The sequence below is a fragment of the Elephantulus edwardii genome, unplaced genomic scaffold (genome assembly GCF_000299155.1).
Source record: "Elephantulus edwardii isolate Elephantulus edwardi_28Jun2011 unplaced genomic scaffold, EleEdw1.0 scaffold00006, whole genome shotgun sequence".
NCBI classification, from domain to species: Eukaryota; Metazoa; Chordata; class Mammalia; order Macroscelidea; family Macroscelididae; genus Elephantulus; species Elephantulus edwardii.
The window spans coordinates 10,981,852-11,000,447 of NW_006399756.1; the positions used below are offsets into that span (position 1 = coordinate 10,981,852).

General features: G+C 41.3%; 1 protein-coding gene across 1 annotated transcript in view; it reads right to left on the bottom strand.

The window, feature by feature from the left end:
- Window positions 1-272: 272 nt before the first annotated feature.
- Window positions 273-18,596, bottom strand: part of SEC23IP (SEC23 interacting protein) — a 35,274-nt gene continuing 16,950 nt past the window's right edge. Inside the window, exons 8-18 of the mRNA XM_006879894.1 lie at window positions 18,254-18,395; window positions 16,737-16,945; window positions 16,238-16,356; window positions 15,683-15,835; window positions 14,152-14,247; window positions 8,098-8,289; window positions 3,684-3,839; window positions 3,057-3,159; window positions 1,632-1,817; window positions 848-1,010; window positions 273-354 (exon numbers count right to left, since the gene is read on the bottom strand). Of these exons, the coding sequence (XP_006879956.1) occupies window positions 273-354; window positions 848-1,010; window positions 1,632-1,817; window positions 3,057-3,159; window positions 3,684-3,839; window positions 8,098-8,289; window positions 14,152-14,247; window positions 15,683-15,835; window positions 16,238-16,356; window positions 16,737-16,945; window positions 18,254-18,395 (1,601 nt within the window). The remainder of the gene's footprint in view (window positions 355-847; window positions 1,011-1,631; window positions 1,818-3,056; window positions 3,160-3,683; window positions 3,840-8,097; window positions 8,290-14,151; window positions 14,248-15,682; window positions 15,836-16,237; window positions 16,357-16,736; window positions 16,946-18,253; window positions 18,396-18,596) is intronic.

Sequence of the window (18,596 nt, forward strand, 5' to 3'; positions counted from 1 at the left end):
AGGAGGTGGCTTCTGTCACCTTTAAAGGCTGAACCAAGCGTACAACCCATTCAGAAAAACAAAACTGAAACTACACACATACTTTCTCTCAGAAACATATACAAGCCACCTCTCATCTTTCCAGAAAGAATTCTTTAGAATAAACAAATAAAATCAGAGGAAACCGAAGAGAATAAAGATAAAATGATGGGCAACAATAGATTCAGAAAACCAGCACAGAAGCACATGGAATCAAGCCAATGAAAACAAACGCACTGTGATGCTGAAGCCTGTCAATGCTGTGGCTGCTCCGGACTAATGCTCATTGTTCGATAAATTTCTTTAAGTAACAGCAGGGCCGTATCTTCAGATTCCCTATTGGGGTGGAAAAACGTAGACAATTAGCAGAAATTAATCTTTACACACAAAGACAGAAAATGACACTTTTGTTCTCGTAAACTCTAAGAAGGTAAATGAAAATACTGTGTCCTCAAAACCGGCCGGGCCCTGGTGAGCTCACAGTCCCCCTCAGTGACAATGACCCAGACAGGAGGATGGCTTTCTCCGAGTCCCTACCACTCAAACTCTATGACAGGCATCCATACAGAAAATGTGCTCCAGCCCAAAGGCCTTTCTGGTCAAAGGCAGATGACATACTGCCACCTTGTGGACAACAAAAAAGGGAAAAGCCTAGTTTTTCATATCCTGGAGCCCAAGTATTCAAAAATAAATGATAAATCAGTAAAAAAATCTTCCTAAAACGGCTGTATTTGGAAGCAATGAAAAAGTCTTAAAGTACTAAGCAGTTGCTATACAAACTAATAAAATGTGATCAATTTCATGCAAGACAAAAATTGAAAATACTTACCAATAACATAAGTGACTTTGAAGAGCAAAAAGATATTCATTAAAACTTTCTATTGGTTTTTCCTGGAGAACGTAGTCAATTCGGCGGCCTCCATTTAACATTCCAACCTTTCCTAAGTAGTCCTCATCTTTGGAAAAATCTGGACTTTCAACAATCTTTTCCGCTAGAATTTAAACCATTTCAATAAGTCAATCACTGAATCATTATCCGCTGACTTTAGTTGACTTTCCAGGCTCAATAAGAACACTCCTTGATACACATAGCTACCAGGCTCACTTCCCAGTCCTTCAAAGAGCCGAGGAAAGTGGGGCTGTGACCATGAGAGAGGAGAAAGGGCCAACAAGCTGACAAACATTGAGGAGAAAAGGAGTGAGAATAGTGTAGAAAGAGGAAGTAGGGTTAGAATGAAAAAGTGAGAATCGCCACAGCTCAGCAACATGACACCACACAGGCTGTAATGACAGACAGACGGCAGCGGCGGGAGATCACCTTCCAGAGTGGATTCTCGGTTAACAGCACACACTAGTCTGACAAACGTCAACAAAATGTAACAGAGAAAACACAGCACAAAGCCGAGTAGAATGTTAGGTAAAAACCCAGTTTAAAAGGATGACAAGCTTTCTGAAGCAACACATTGCCAGTCAATCATAACAGACATTCCTTAAAAGGGTGTTTACATTTTAACAAAAATTACTAAGACAGGGTAAGTCTCATTAAATTGACTGCTTTGCTCATGAACATACTTGTTTTGCAAAAAAAAAAACGCTTTAAATGTCACATTCACCTTCAACCACTTGCTTTTCTTCTTCTTCTTTGATTTGATTGGCAACCTTCTCCAGTTCCTCCTGTAACTGAGCTGAAGAGGTATGAGCACGGGCAAACTCATTTAAGGTCTGCCAAGCACTTTTCAGGGAGCTGATGAAGCCCTGCTTCAAGTCAGACCCCATCCGAGAGAGGCTTTCTTTCAGCTCTGAAGAGAAAAAAAGAGGGCATACCAAAGTGATCAACCACCAGGCAAAATTCTACACCACAAAACTCAAAACAACAGTTAACATTCTCCTCAGGTGACCCTCACTTAAATTTCAAATACATGTGGGGTTTCGTATCGAAGAAGTTACAAGATGTTAAAATTATGCCTGGGAAGTCTTATTAAAAACTTAAAAAATAAATTCAAAAACAGTAAAAACACAAGCACACGAACGTCATCTTCTATTCTAAGATCACTGTTTTTCTAATCTTTAATCTCTCTCATTGTCAAGTTGGAGCCGACTCCCCTGACCTTCAAATGGGTTTGTGAGACTGTGAACTGCACAGGAGGAGACTGCCCACCTCTCTGCTGTGGAGCCACAGGTGGATTCGAACCTCCAGAAAGCGCAGCCTTGGTTAGCAGTGCAACTCCCTATGGGCTATGCCACCAGCCAAATGGTTTTAAGATTATGAGATACTGACATAACTACAAATTAAACTCTAACTCCAATGTGAAGGCACTCCCACCCCTTGGCTTCTGCTTTTACCTAATCATACCTGAATTCAAGGTCCTTAAATTCTCAGATTTCTCCTTTTTGCCTCACCAGAGTTAAATATTTTGAAAAATCATGATGGTAGCCAAAACAAACACATCTGCTTTTTAAAAATAGGGCATGGTCACGTCTCTTTCTCTTCTCCTCTCCATGTCCTTGCACCAACAGCTTTTTAAACCTATGGATTACTAAGAGAGACTATTAATGGGCCTAAGCGAAGCCTAATTTCCTCTTGGAATAATTATCAATACATTACCTTTAATGAATCTTTTCTAGAAAAAGTTTGTCTCAATAGCAAAAAAAAAGTTCCCTTGACTTAAGATTATCCAATGTATCTCTTGATGGTTTGGTCATTAGTTCAAATGTTTCTCCTCTTCCCAATTCCAAATACAATAACCAAACTCTATCACAATCTATAATTAAGTACCTTATCACCTTCTTACCAACTTCTTCTCATTCCTCATTAGTGAAGCAATTAAAATGTAAATCCACCTAGGAGAAGAAACTCATTCCTACCTTACCTTTAGAATTTTTCTCAATATTTAGTGAGAAAAAAAAAGTGTTGTATATGTTAAGAGCTTAAATAATATCAATTCCATCAGGAAGGACTTTAATGTTAGGCGGCCATAATTCACCATGGAGTAGAAAGTCACAGGAAGGAATTTAAATTAGTATTCTTTTGCTTTTACCTAAATGAAGTCTTTTTCTGCCTTTATGATGTGGAATGAGAACTGCTTTAAGGTCCAAATCTGGAACAATCATAGGTTCTAGTCGATATGCCACAGGGTCAAGCTGTAAAAGGAAGAATTGACAATCCATGAAGACCTGTCTTCCATTTCATACATGAACTAGGTGAAAATGATTAACTGGAAAACTAGACATTTTTCACACCTGACTGAAATATTAGTATGACTGTAAGCAGACTTTTGAAATTTGCAAGTAAAATGATTCTTAGAAGCAAAGTAAGAGAATTCTTTCCAGACACAAAAGTTTTTGATAGAAAAGTTGATTGGGATATATCCAGCTAGTCTTTTTTCCCCCCTTGTTGTGTACTGTCAAGTCGGGTCTGACTGGTACAGAAGGAGATTTCTCCTCCTCCTTCAGCTGAGCATCGGTGGATTTGAACTGCGTGCCTTCGGGATTGCACTGCAGCTTCTTGGCACTAGGCCACCAGAGCTCCCTTAGCTGAAGACTTAAGGCAGAGGTTGAGCCACACAAAAATCAAGATCAGTATTAACGTCTAAGACATAAGATTCTGAGAATCAATCAAGATATAAACAACAGGTTTATATGCAAAATGAATTGCATGTACTCACTGGATGATAAATATTGAAGAATCCTTTACAGGTAGGAAGTCTGTAGTTCTCATCTATTCTATCCACTCCTCGAATAGTGAGAAACATGGCAATTGGAGATCCCAAGGCAAAGAAAATTTCCGGTTCAAAGTCTAAGGAGTTGTAAGCAACAGACACCTACAAAGAACCAAGTAGTGTTTTACAGAAGACAATCATTCCAATGCTCTACAACAAACATGACTTCAGAAGTTCCTGCAACTACTAAGTAATTAAAAAGCCTAAGAACAGATGAGTAACTGCTTATGGATTCCTGATGTGGTGGTGGTGGACTGTCATGGCAGAACTGACCCACAGAGGGTTCTGAAACACAGTTCACTGTAGGGGAGGAGAATGCTCATCTTTCTCCTGTGCAGGAGCTGGTGGCCTCAAACCACAAACCGTTGCATCAGCAGTGTAATTCCTTACCACTAACCACCAGAGCTCCCTAAGGACTCCTAGGATGCTCAAAATCAGTGTCATGAAGAGCAGCTGCCACCTTAAAAAGACTGAGCAAGCAACCAATGCTGGCGAGGTTGTGGAGAAACTGGAACCTGATTCACTGTTGGTGGGAATGTAAAATGGTGCAACCCCTGTGGAAGGCGGTATGGCGCTTTCTCAAAAAGTTGCAAATAGAGATATCATTTGACCCAGCAATTCCACTACTGGGAATATATCCCAAAGAGACCATAACTGACATCCAAGTGGATATATGCACACCCATGTTTATCGCAGTTTTGTTCACAATAGCAAGGAGTTGGAAACAACCCAGATGCCCATCAACAAACGAATGGGTAGAGAAGCTGTAGTATATTCACACAATGGAATACTACACTGCACTGAAAATCAAGGAACTCATGCAGTATTATTCAAAATGGGTGAGCCCAGAGGACATTATGCTGAGTGAAATATCTCAGTCACAAAAGGACAAATACTGCATGGTGCCACTGCTGTAAAATGGGACTGATATCAGGGTTGGGGTTAAGACTGAGAAAAACTGGATAAATTGTGTATATACTGCACTGAAACAGATGAGGAAGAGAATAATTTAAAAGTGATGTATGATAGGGTATTATGGTTATCATAAGAGTCCACAATTAAGGTTGTATAGTGGAAGGTACTTGGGGTGATGGGAGGGGTGCAGGGGGATTGTGTACCAGGGAGGGAGTTTTTCTTTTACTTTTTTTTTCTTTTACTTTTCAAAGAGAGGAGCGAACTGGGTGGAGGGGGAGGGCTGGGCGGGGAGAGAAGTGCAGCAATGAATGAATGGAAATCCAAAATCTCTGTAAATGTTCATTAAAATTATTAAAAAAAAAAAAAGACTGAACACTTTTCTCCTTAAAGCAAGATCACTTATGGACTCTTCTATCCTTTGGCTATAATTTAACTTACTGTGCAGCGCAATACATACAGCATATCGCTGTGCACTGTTGGAGGTCAATTCAGACTCTAAGTGCATGACAGACAGGACAGCACAGCCCACGGGGCCTCCAAGCCGCAGGCTCTACAGGAGCAGGTGACAGGTCTTTCTGGCACAGAGCCACAGGGTGAGATCAAACTGCTTGGCAGCTGCGCACTTGACCACTGCGCCCCCAGAGCTCTGGACAGAGCTACGTCTTTATTACAGTTCTAAGTACAGCTAAAACTTCGGTTCTGGACCCAAACTGCCAGGCTTTGAATTCTGACTCTTCTGTTCCTTTAACTGGGTAGCCTTGAGCAAATACCTTCAGCTTTTACCTTGTCTATAAAATGGGCACCGTGACAATGTCAAACTTACAGTGTGATTAAACAAAAAAATAAGAGGGCTCTGGCCTCTTGGGCCATGGTGAGAGTGGGCTGGGAACATCTCCTTGGGACCAATGAGAGACAGGGGTGGAAGCTGAGGGGTTTTTTAAAACAAGCCGTTTGATTAAAGTCATCTGATTTAATTGTATTTCAAATGAACATTTCTTGTGTGATACAGCTCTTTTCTGTCATTTCGCTGTACTTAGGTAACTTGGGATTCCTGTGATACTAAACAGCGTGCCAGCGGTGCATTAACTGCCATAACAGTTACACATGGTTGACAATGTCTGGTAGAGCTCACAGATTGAGAGGCTTGGAAGCAGGAAGCACCCACTTCCTAAAGATGCCTGTGGAGATTCTATGAACTTAGAGAGAGGGCAGTTTTTACAGAACAGGGTTAGAGTCTTTTGTTTATAGGGTCACCATACGATGACACTTAATGACAACAACAGCAACATATAAAGCCTGGCCCTTGTCTCCATTTTGGAGTTAGGTGAAGTGGTGGACCCTGAACGATGGCGCTCTCATTTTGCTTGAGAATCTGTGTGGACCGTGTGGTTGGTTTTTTTTCCTATTCTTTCTCTATTTGCTCTACTGAAATAACATAGAGTTGCTGCGATGATGGACAATTGTGCCATAGGTGTGTCAAACACCATAAATGGCTACCCATCATGGGCAGCTTTTGTTGGAGCTCCCTGATTAATTCAGGTTTGGAAGCAGGAGCAGCATCCACCTCCAAAACAGCTTGCCTTCAGAAACCCTATGAACCTGGAGAAGGATGAGAGCCATACGAGTGCTCAGGTCTTTCATTCACAGGGTTGCTATGAGTAGCCTATGACTCGATGGCACTTAACAACAACAACAACAACAGCAATCAACATAAAGTGCTTAGCACAATAATAAGCATTACAGTATTTTCTTGCAGGTTACAAACTGAAATAGCATACATTAGCCCAAGGTGAGTGATTTTAATCTGCGGCCCTCAGGCCTGGTTCAAATTGTTTTTCTGTCAAACATTCTTCTAGGTGGTAGAGCACTGGTCTGTGCATTGCTGTACAGAGTTAACTCGTGGTTGCTGTGATGCTAAACACTGAAGCAGGAGTGGCATCCACTGCCGTAACAGCTTGCCTCCAGAAACTCTATGAACAGTGCTCAGGCCATTCGTTCATAGAGTCGCTATGAGTCGTCTATGACTCGACAGCACCTAACAGCAACAAGAAGATACTTTAATACACACATAGTGGGCATAAGAAGCTAGTATAAAAGAGGATTACGCAGTTAGCAAAAACCCTGTAACACAGTAATTATTTTCATAAAAATGCCTCTACTATAACTTTAGCATCTCCACAGTTTTTCTGTTTTCTGGTGTGTGGTTTTTTTGGGGGAAGGGTGGGTTTTTGGTTGGGTTTTGGTTTTGTTGGGGTTTTTTTCCATCTCCACTTTTTTAAGACAAATTTCTTTGTATTAGAAAAATGTCTTGCTGGTAAAGAGCTTCTGGAGCTCATACACAGCCAGCTCCATGTCTATCTTTCTTGCATCAGAAATGTATGCACATATGGCGGCCGATCTTAACAACTCACCATAAACACACTGAATATAACATTGTATATAAAGATTTTCATGCTTCCAAGCCATTAAGATAAAAGTGTATTAAACTATACTACTAAATACAGCTATCATCAACTATTTAAGTAAAATCTTAAAAGAATTTTGCCCTTGAGGGAAAAATTCTAACTACTAAAAAACATAATTGAGTGAATGTAGCAAATTTCTCTCACAGAAATTTAAACATAGTATGAACATCATTTTCTCAGCACTTCTTTTGCTAATGGCTATGAGAGGCAATATTATAAAATTATAAGCGGCAGAAAAACTGAAATAAAACTTCAAAAGGCAAACAATATATTCAGTACAATCTGGCCCTTATTTTAAAATCATGAAAAAGAACTGCATTTTTTTAAGAGAAAAGTAGTTTTTCTTTACCCCCTAAGTAAATGCTAAATAAACAGAGATTTAAGGAGGGATTGCCGCACAGCCAGCGTCAGCCACAAGCCGGTGCCTTCTGCCGGGCACATGCAGCCTTGCTCACAGTCACCAGGACAGGTGGCACCCAGTACACTAGCACCTGCCGTCACAGCCCCCACCCCACAGACCTCCTCCTGGCCCAGGTCACTGGAATCCTCAGTCAAGCTTTTTGTACTTTTGTTACCCGTAAATCACAATTCCGTGTAATACCACATGTGACTGCATATAGTACTGGCATAAAGTATCAGCAAAATTAAGACTACTTACACCTTTCAATCACAACAGTGCGTGCATGTGATTAAAAACATCCCTGTAACTAGGGAAGAATGACAGCGCTGACCAGAGAGCATGCGAAGGCTCAAAATGTCAATCAGCACAGTTTTGGTCTTACAAGCATACTGATAAAAGGAAGCCAGATTCACAAAAATGTTACCGTCGTTACAACTACAGGTTATTTTCATAAAAAGAATTTCTGCTGAAACACTGCACAAAAATCTTAGACTGTCATTTCGGTGTCGGTCCCTCTGCCAGCATCGCGGGACACCCCACCCCCTACTGCCACCACCGCCCGGTCAACAAGAGAACCTGCCTGTCCGGTGCCGACTTCGAAAGCCTCATAGTCCACATGCACCGAGGAGACAAAGGCCCCGAGCGGGAGTCTCCGCTTCGACTCGCTGGGCTCTGGGGGCCGCGAACCCGCCTGCCTGGCTTTCTGAGCACTCTCCTCCTGCCCCTTGGCTAAAGCGGCCATTGCTGCCTTCTTTTCTGAAGCGGCTTTTCTCTGCTCCTGTAAAACAGCAAAATTCAGAATAAACCTCAGGGGAAAGCTGAGTTCCCCGCTATCATGACACATGCAATCATGCCATCTTCCTATTAAGGGCTCACTTGTTAGTTACAATAATGGCACTGCACTTATGAGAAAAACATCTTTTCTAGAGATATACATTACATTGCACAGTGTCAAGAAAAGGACTTATTTTTTAATTCTCCAGAAAAAAAAGGCTAAATTAGGAAGTGGCCTATGCTGAGGCTTGAGTATGTTAAGCTCATCTTGTTTTAACAGCAAACTGAAGTTTACAAATTCTTCAGGAAAAAAGAATAACTTAGAAAGGAAAAACAGCTAAAACGAATCTAAAAATTAGCTACCACTACATAATTATCCTTCTACTTTTTATATGACTTTTAAATTTTAGTAATAAAAAACTGTAAGGCAACCTTTCCCTTTATGATCTCTTTACACTTAGAAGTACCATGTAACTGTAAAATACATATACATCCTATAAAGATGTTAATATAGAAGAAATTTCTGCATTCAAAATGTTTCCATGGCTTAAGTCTAGATTAAACCAGTGACAAAGTGCTATCAAAAGCTTTCTATGAGGAGGTGGTGCAGTTACTGAAGCACCAACCAGAGAGAGGAACAAACTAGAAATTCAGCAGTAAGATCTTTCTGCAGTTAGAAAAATTGAGAAGAAATTATGGAGTCAAATTACATAGTTAGAAAAAACTAGAGAAGTCTCTTAGGGTGTCTGCTTTATTGTGTTAACATGACTTCGGTGACCCATTTTTTAAATGTCTGTGGTTCTTGTTTGGGACTTAGTATGGACTACTGTGATGTTTGTAATATGGCTACGAAGTCTAAGACTGATCTTCTCTGTTTACCTTCAGGAATTCTGAGTCATTCAGAATGTTTATGTATTGCGTAGCTTTTTTGAATCAAGCACACTGTCTCAGTTTCTTGGCATTTGGGGTTGAACAAGGGTGTACAGTCCACTTTGGAGGGACACAGGACCACAGATGATGGCCATCAGCCCTTTGACAGGCTGTCCGAGCTGCCAGCTGGAGGAAGGCAGTAGTTGTGATGCAGGGAGAAAGGGCTGGGGCTGCTGAGAAGTGCCGCGGCTGGAGTTTGGGCATTTAAGGAAGCAGAGGGTCAGTGGGAATGGCCTTAGAGGAGCAGACGTGGGCTTTCCTACGGAAGAAACGTGAGATGAGCTGGGAGTGGGCAAGCAGGTGAGACTCCTGAATGCCTCCATGCTGGGCGTGCATCATGCTTCAGCATGGTAAGATCAGCAGAATGACAGAGAATAGGATACGGCCAACCTGTTGTTGACAGAGTCACTGGAATTCAGTCAATTCAACAGCCACGTAACAATAATATCAGGAGATCTGGAAAGACTTCCAATTGCTCAATTAAAACATTAGTATAAGGAAAAGAAAACTCCTTGCCAGCTTGCTTATAAGTCCTTCCACCATGAAGCTTTTTAAAGGGTGGCTAGCTTGGCCTTTGGCAAGAAACACAAGATTAAATCTAAAATCCAAAACACTTTTTCAGTGTACGTCAGTTTAAATTTGCTTTGTCCCTCAAAAGAACTTCTCATTACATTCTGATAACTTAGCACTCTAACTTGCTAGGACAACTGTCTACTGCGATCCTAAACTCTACTGCTGACACCCACTAGTCCAGCTCCTCTGCTGATGGGCAATAAGCAAAAAGTGGGAGAGCCAGTGCACACGTATTCTTCATGACCAAAATTTTTTCAAAATGAAAATCACAAAGATGGTGTAGAAAGGCAGGGAGAGAAGAAGAACCCCAACAAGCCACAAAGGGGGATCCCCACAGGCCACAGCTATCTGATCTCCTTCTCATAAAAATTGGCTCATTTTGGTCTAATTATTTCAGTTACAGCAAATCAATAGGACACATCACGATGTTGCTATTGAACTGGCAGCACCTTGTTATCTGTGAAAAATGCGCCAGCGATCAATGGGAACTTGGCAAAGAATGCTCTGGGATTCATCCAGAAGCAATTACTTCTGAATTTAAAAAATAAGATCACGCTATAGATTTTCACTCTTCTTAAAACATTCTTACAATGCCATAATTTATAGATCCAAGCAGCTGCAATCTATTAACAGAGCTCTTTCAAGAAATTTCTCAACTACAGAATACTTTCTTCTTTTTTCCTCCTCTTACAAAATGAAAACTAAGGGCTAACTCGAGACTGAAGCCTTAACTTGTCATCTTTTGCTTCTCTGAGTTTTCTGCTGACTTGGGTTTCACTGGTGGATACACATTTGCAGGCACAGTTTACCAGCTAGATAAAAGAACACCGCTACCATGCTAGGGCCCAGTCCTATTGGACTGCCCACTGTGCCATGAGAGATGACAGCCTCGGACGGACTTCACAGAGCTGTCGCCAGGCTCTCCTGCCCTCACGAGTCATCGTGTAGTAAAGAGACAGAAGACACCTCTAACCACGTTTAACTGCCAGAGTGAACAACCTCCTCAATTCCTAATCATCCTAGAACCAAACAGTATTCCCATCATCAAAGACTAACGTGCCTTGAGCTCTCTCTTCATTACCTTCTCTAGTTGTCATGTGCCATCAAGTCAAGCACAACTCACAGAGACCCTGTGCACAAGAGCTCTGAAGCGTGCCCTATCCTGGACCAACCTCACTGCCTCTCACACAACTACCATCATTACACCAGTTACTAGGTCAATCCGTTTCATATAGGTCTCCATCTCCTGTGCTGTCCCTCTACCCTTCAAAGAAGGATATTCTTCTCCAAGGACTGGTCCTTCCTGGCAACATGCCCAAAGTATGAGAGAAGGAGCCTCAAAATCCTTGCCTTCAAACAGCAGCTTGGTTTCACCTTCTCCAAGATCTATCTGTTCTCTGGGCAGTCCATGGTATGTTCAATACTCTTGCCCAGCACCATGACTCAAAGGCATCAATTCTTCTTCTGTCCTCTTTGGTCACTATCCACCTCTCTAAGGTACAGCAAGTAACTGCAAGGTTAACTGCCTGGATTGAGAGTAGCTTAGTCACTAGACTGATATCGTAGCTGTTCTCTCTGTCTCTTCTCCATCTGTCATGGTGCTGCCAACTGGCCCAGTGGAGAATCTTTATTTTCTTGATGTTGAGCTTCAATCCATATTGCAAACTACAGTCCTTGACCCTCTGCAGCAAATGCTTCAGGCCCTCCTCAGTTTCGGCAAACAAGGTTGCGTGCCATCTGCATAACACAGGTTGCTTGTGAGTCTTCCTCCAATTCTGATGTCACATTCCTCCTCATAAAGTCAAGGCTCTTAAATGATCTGTTCTGCATACAGAATGAAAAGTTATGGAGACAGGATGCATCCTTGATGAACTCCTTTCCTGATTTTGAATCATGTAATGTTTCTGTCCTCTGTTCTGAGGACTGCCTCCTGGTCCAAGTATAGGTTTCCCATGAGAACAATGAAGTGGAAATCCAGGATTCCCACTCTTCTCAAGGTCAGCCACAAATTGTTGTGATCCACACAGTCAAATGCTCTTGTACAGTCAAAGAAACACAGATAAGACATTCCTCTGGCACTCTGTCTTCAGCTAAGATCCATCTAACATTGGCTGTAATGTCCCTAGTGTCACACCCTCTTCTAAACCCAGCCTGCCTATCTGTCAGTTCTCTGCTGATGTACTTTTCCAGTTATTTTTGGATGATCTTCAGCAGGATTTTGCTTGCATGTGACATCAGTGATGTCATTGTTGTTGTTTACCACAGAGTTGGAACCAACCCATAGCTGATCCTCCAGGTTTTCAGAGGCAGTTAATCACATGGGAGGAAACTGCCCATCCTTCTCCCATGGAGCAGCTAGTGGCCTCAAACACTGTGCCTTCGAGATTACAGCGCAGCTTCTTGCCACTAGGCAAGACCAGAGTTCGACTGTTAGTGATAGTGTTCAATAATTTCCGTACTCTTGAATCACCATTTTTTGAAATGGGAATAAATATAGGTCTCTTCTAGTCAGCTGGCCAGGTAGCTGTCCTCCAGATTTCTTGGTACAGCCTGATGGCACTTCCAGGGCTGCATCTGTTTGCTGAAATGTGTCAACTGATACCATCAATTCTTGACTTTGTTTTTTGCAAATTCCTTCAGAACATCTCAAACTTCCTCCTTTAGCACGACTGTCTCTTAAACCTCTCCCGTGGGATTCTCTTATGGTACTGGCATCCCCGACAGCCTCCAGCTTCATCCCGCCCACTAAGCCTCTACACCAGCATCAACGTGAACACCAATCCAGTCACAGCGCTGCCCCCAACACCTCCTGTCCCTCGGCAGGGGTTCTCAAACAACTTCCCCAAGAAATTCCTGCTGAAAGGAAAGAGGAGCTCAACTCACAGGAGAATAAGCAAACTGACCACAGCAGACAGCCTTCTAGTGCTTGGTCAAGGAACCAGGACTGCGTGACTGCTCAGTCACAATAAGAACAATGCAGGTGTGTGAGCCACACCGCACACCTAGCAAGCAGGCATTCAAGAGTCTCACCTGCCTGCCCACTCCCAGCTCATCTCACGTTTCTTCCATAGGAAAGCCCACGTCTGCTCCTCTAAGGCCATTCCCACTGACCCTCTGCCTCCTTCAAATGCTTAAACTCAGCAGCCCCAGCCCTTTCTCCCTGCATCACAACTACTCCCTTCCTCCAGCTGGCAGCTCGGACAGCCTGTCAAAAGGCTGATGGCCATCATCTGTGGTCCTGTCTCCCTCCAAAGTGGGACTGTACACCCTTGTTCAACTCCACATGCCAAGAAACTGAGACAGTGCTTGATTCAAAAAAGCTACGCAATACATAAACATTCTGAATGACTCAGAATTCCTGAAGGTAAACAGAGAAGATCAGTCTTAGACTTCATAGCCATATTACAAATATCACAGTAGTCCATATTAAGTCCCAAACAAGAACCACAGACATTTAAAAAATGCATCACCAGATTCAGGTTAATACGGTAGACATCCTAAGAGACTTTGCTAATTTTTTTCTTACTAGATAATTTGCCTACATGATTTAACTAAATTCTTCTCATAATTTTTCTAACTACAAAGAGTTCTGTGAAATAAATTTGAACAAGAAATTAAATTAAAACAATTGTGTCTTCTCCTAGTTATTGAGTATCTTTTTTTTTCTGTTATTGTTGCTGCTACTGCTGCTGCTGTTACTCCTATCCATTTCTTTTGCATTACTTAAGATGACTGCTTTTTTTATTGGATGAAATACCATCATCTTTACACTGTGTGTGTGTGTGTGTGTGCGTGCATATGTGTGTCTTTCTTTAAACATTTAGATGGAAAGATGGGTTGAGGCAGTGGAGAAAAAAAGCATTAGCACTAAGTTTCACCCACACCATTTCATTCTCAAATTTTTTTTTAATCAATAGCATTCAGTTTATTACAAATATTTAGTATGGCTTCCCATATTTCCCCCCTTTTGTTTTTATCATAATTATCATCTAGATGAGCATTCTCAAACTTATTTATGAAGGAAGTATACTGTCAGTGCCTTTCAGAAATAAAATTAAATAAGAAAAATTAAGTAAATCACTCACAAATCTGCAGCTATAATTGGCTGAGATGGGAATTACAATGACCAATTTGTGCCACCTTACCCAGGAACTTGGAGGTTTTACTGCAGAAAATCCTGATTATAAGCTTCACAATTCAAGGTACTGCATTTTTAAAACTGCCTCAGCCCCTGGAGAAGCAGGCCAGCCAGTCACCCTAACTGGTATTTGAGCTGCTTCCAAGGTCTGGGCTTCCAACCATGCCCCAGCAAACGAGCGGGTCCGACTGCTGAAAGGGGAAGGCAGTGGGGCCTTACCAGCTTGGCTGCTTTATGTTTCACGAAATTAGCAATCTTCTTCCTGGGTCCCAGGGGTATCTCCATCTCCTTCAGATCATCGACTGTACACATGAGCTTCAAAGGGACATAAATAAGCACACTGATCAATCAATCAAGCAACAGAGGAAATGAATGAGAATAAGAAAATCATACATTACAACAAAATTGTACTAAACAGAATCAGAGTAAGATTATTACAAAGACAGGTATGTACATATAGAAGGATACAGATAAAAGAAAATTATAAAATGAAATTCAATCCTCTAAAGCAACCTAGTAACTGGTCAACTATAAAACTATTTGTTTTAAGTTGTGCTAATTGGAGCTGTGGAGTGTTATGTCTTCAAAACGAAATCATCTATTTTTCATTTTGAAGAGAAAATATAGGCACGTGGTACAAACATGAAAGCTTTCACATACAACAAAACCTCTCTCCTTCACTCCTGTGCCAACCAACCAGCTCTCCAGTTCGCAGCAACGGCTGTCCCAGAGGCCTTCTTCCAGATACTGTGGCACACATCTGTGGAGAGTGTGTGTGTCTGTGGCACTCATCTGTGGAGAGTGTGTCTGTGGTACTCTTCTGTGGACAGAGCCACTTGGGCACACAGTTCTGACGGGTCTTTCTCACATGGCCTCTTACACCTCTGAGATCAGGCCACACTAGTCTTTGCCACACTGCCTCAGTCATGCAAAAACTGGGCACCCAACTATGAAGACACACTATAGGCATAACAAGCCCATAACACACTATGTAGACACACAACATCCCATTCAGCTAGTGCCCTCCTCGTGGACATACAGAGACTGCTAAGGCTTTGCTTGTACAAAGAATCCTGCAGTGGGTTTCCCTATGTATGTTCTCCCATAAGTATCTCTACAAGACACATTCCTGCAATGGAACTTCAAACTGCCTCCAACAAAGCTGCACCAATTTACATTCCATCAATAATATCAAGTCATCGTGCTTCTGCTCAGTCTGGTCATATAGTATATGATCCATTTTTCCTTTGCCACACAGATACATTAATTATTTTTTTCCCCCTATTAAACTTCTCATTCTCTTATTAGAAGTTTTTACATTAGGGAGTAATTTCCTATTGTCTTCTTGGTGAACCACTTGTTCATATTTTTTTGCTTATTTTCCTACTGGTGGATGACCTGTAACTGGCCAGCAGGTTTACACACTGAGGAACAAGCCCTCTGCCTGCAGCGTGTGCTCTGATTACTGTTCCTCACCCTGTCTTTTTAATATTGTGCATGGCTTCTTCTGCATGTGGTTTCTATCTGCTATGTCTTCTGGGTTTTGCATCATCCTTAGAAATATGTACCTAGATTACTTTTTAAAACACAAAACTCTTGTTGGTTTTTAACCTAAAAAGCTTAAACCTAAATACCTAAAAAGTATTTAAATCTTTGACTAACTGGGATGCATGTTGATGTAAGAGTGACTCAGTCTTAATTTTTAATTGTATACACATTTATACAAAAACTACTCAAATGTCACCAGTACCAAAGACTCCATGTCCATCTTCTCCTTTTCAAAGGTAGTGACATATTCAGACAGGCTAAGTGCTTCCAGGGTGCCCCGCAAAGTGAGGACTTCTTCATTTTCAACATCAAGATCACAAGACTCATCCAAAGCCAGTTTTGGTTCTTCTGTCACCTTAAAAATAAAAAGCGAAGGCATTACAAAGCACAGAAAACTACAAAATGTCTTTCCTAATCTAGCAAGATTCTTTATTAAACAATATTGCTCAAAACACAAAACTGTAATTTTAAGTATCATCCAAAGTTTAAGTATTCTAGGATGTATTTCAATTTTCTGTATCACTCATACTCCCATTTTCTACAATAATCTATTCTTTCATTTTTTAAATTATAAACTTTCTCACATTTGACTTTATAATGCAAAAGACAAAGGGTCAACTGAGAAACTCAAAAATTACTTCTGTGATTCCATTGCAGGCCTCAGCCTGAATGTATTTTAAAATACAAAACTCTTCCAGACAGAGTGCAGGTTTTGGAAATCTGGGCAGCTCGATGTTAACTAAGCCACACGAGCTACCTGCTTTTCCAGAAAATGCGTCGGCTTCACAACTCCATTAGCAACAGCAGCGGGCGCCACAGACTTTGATGAATTCAGATCTTTCTGATTAGACAGGATGTCAAACAGTATTAAAGAACCTAAGGAAAGAAGCACAGCGCTAATGATGAATGAGGTGATGCCATGAATAAATGATGCCACTAAATACATTCTCTCATCTTTTCCCCCAAAGTCCATAGCACAAGTATACAAAAGTTAGCTGTTAATAAATATTTGATCATCAGAACTGAAAAACCAAGATTTGCTCAGCCCTGCAAGAATAGATGAAAATACAAAAGAATCCACAAGTGGTAGCAGAGGTGAACAGAAAAGGTGAAATCTGAACTCCAAGCATTTCTACTTTACAAAATTCATGGGCCTCTAACTCCAAATCTTACCCTAACACGACCTGAACTGAAAGCGGTGATGGCTCATTAAAAACTCTCTTTAAAACACACACACACACATCCAGCAGCTTTACCTAGACTGTGGCCAGCGACGGAGACGCCTCCCTTGAAGTCTGGGTTCCGGCTCAAGAAGAGTGCATACAGCCGGTTCATCTCCATTCCCACCTTCTCCACAATCGACTGGCAGTAGGTGGGGCTATTGTAAAACAAAATATCTAGCAAGGTTTCATTGGTAAAGTGACGGAACCGACCAATACTTGGTAAAGTGATTTTCTTAATACTCCTGTTTAAAAGGAAAAAAATAAAGTCCTTTCAGTCAGTATCAACCTTACCTATAAATTTTAACAAGCTGTTCAGACTTTGATGCCCAAGAGCACATTGAGATACAAAACCACACACATTAATTATGAACTGATTCTGTAGGAAAAAATTATTAGGAAATCAAAATAGGGGAAAAGTGCTACTTGGACCTTTGACTATCCTATGAATATGGGATTGGTTCTGAGTTCTACTACATAAAATAATCTGCAAATACTGCCACTTCACATCTAAAGAGGACAAGTGTACATGTCTGTTTTTCTTCCAACTGGAAATCAAGATAATGCACAAAAACTGCTGGTGGGAAAGACAACAGGGACCACAGCAAGGAATAAGGAAGATGCTGCATGAACTAAAAGCAGCCTCAATTTGAGAACAGTCACAAAGCAGGTCATCAACATCTGTGCAGGAAGGAAACACCTTATGGCAGGGCCTAACACAAAGACACTGCTGTCTGTGGGACTAATGTTCAAGAACCATGTGCCCTAAAATAGTAGGACACTCCTTTAAAAGCCAGACATGCTATTCACCCTGTAGCCAAGCATGAATATTATCTAAACCCATGCTTCTCAACAGGAGCATCTGAAAAACTACTGAAGTGTTCCGAGTTGTCCACGTGCCTGGCAAGTGCTAATGGCAGTGGATTCGGAGAAATGGTATCGCGTGGCTTTTAAAGCACACAAACATCTTACACAATAAAAGACTAGTGTGCCAAATGCATCTCCACTGAGAAATAAAAATCTCAAACATCCCAAACACCAGGGGAGATTCCATTTGCCAAGGGATGTTTGGCAACATCCAGAGATATTTTCAGCAGTTACTAGGTAGAGGAAGAAGAGGGGAACTACTGGTCTCTAGTGAGTCAAGCAAACAGAGTATGTTGTGAAACACACACCACCACACAGGCCACTCACCAACATAAATTAGAACAGTATTTAAAAGGAGCTGAAGTCCTAAATTTTCTTTACAATTGTAACAAGCATACAAAGATGGACATTGAAAATTAGCATATAAACTTAATTGCCAGTGTCATACATTAATGCAAATACCACATGCACTACAGTTGCTTTTCCCAAACCACACAATTGCTGCACTTCTTAGTTTCCTATGCATGCTGTACAGACGTGTTACTTGGGAAAATATGGTAACAGGTGAGAGCGAATAAATTAAAAAAAGAAATATCAAGTCAAAATAAAACTACTTCAAAATTATGAACTTCAAGTTTGAATCTAAGTTTGACTGATCTGAATATAAATTATCAAAATCCACAAACCTGTCAACACCTGTGGCAGCCCCACCCAGGGAACCGTGCCAGTGAACGGGGAGGAATTCCACTCTGCTCACTCTCTGATCATTGAAAGATTTCTTAAAATGTGTCTGCAGCAATTTGAGAGAAACCACCCTAAATTCATCCACTTAAAAAGGGAAAAAAGAAAAGAATCAGGTAAGCAAAAATCAAACTGATTAAATCACCTACCTCAAAAACCAAAATCAATTAAATTGTCCTCACTTAAGAGATTACCAATTATCTCCAGGCGCTGGCTGAAAATCGCCTGTGACTTCATCCATAGCCACTGGTGAGAGTCAGCGCCCAGAGCCATCAGGGGCTTTAAGCT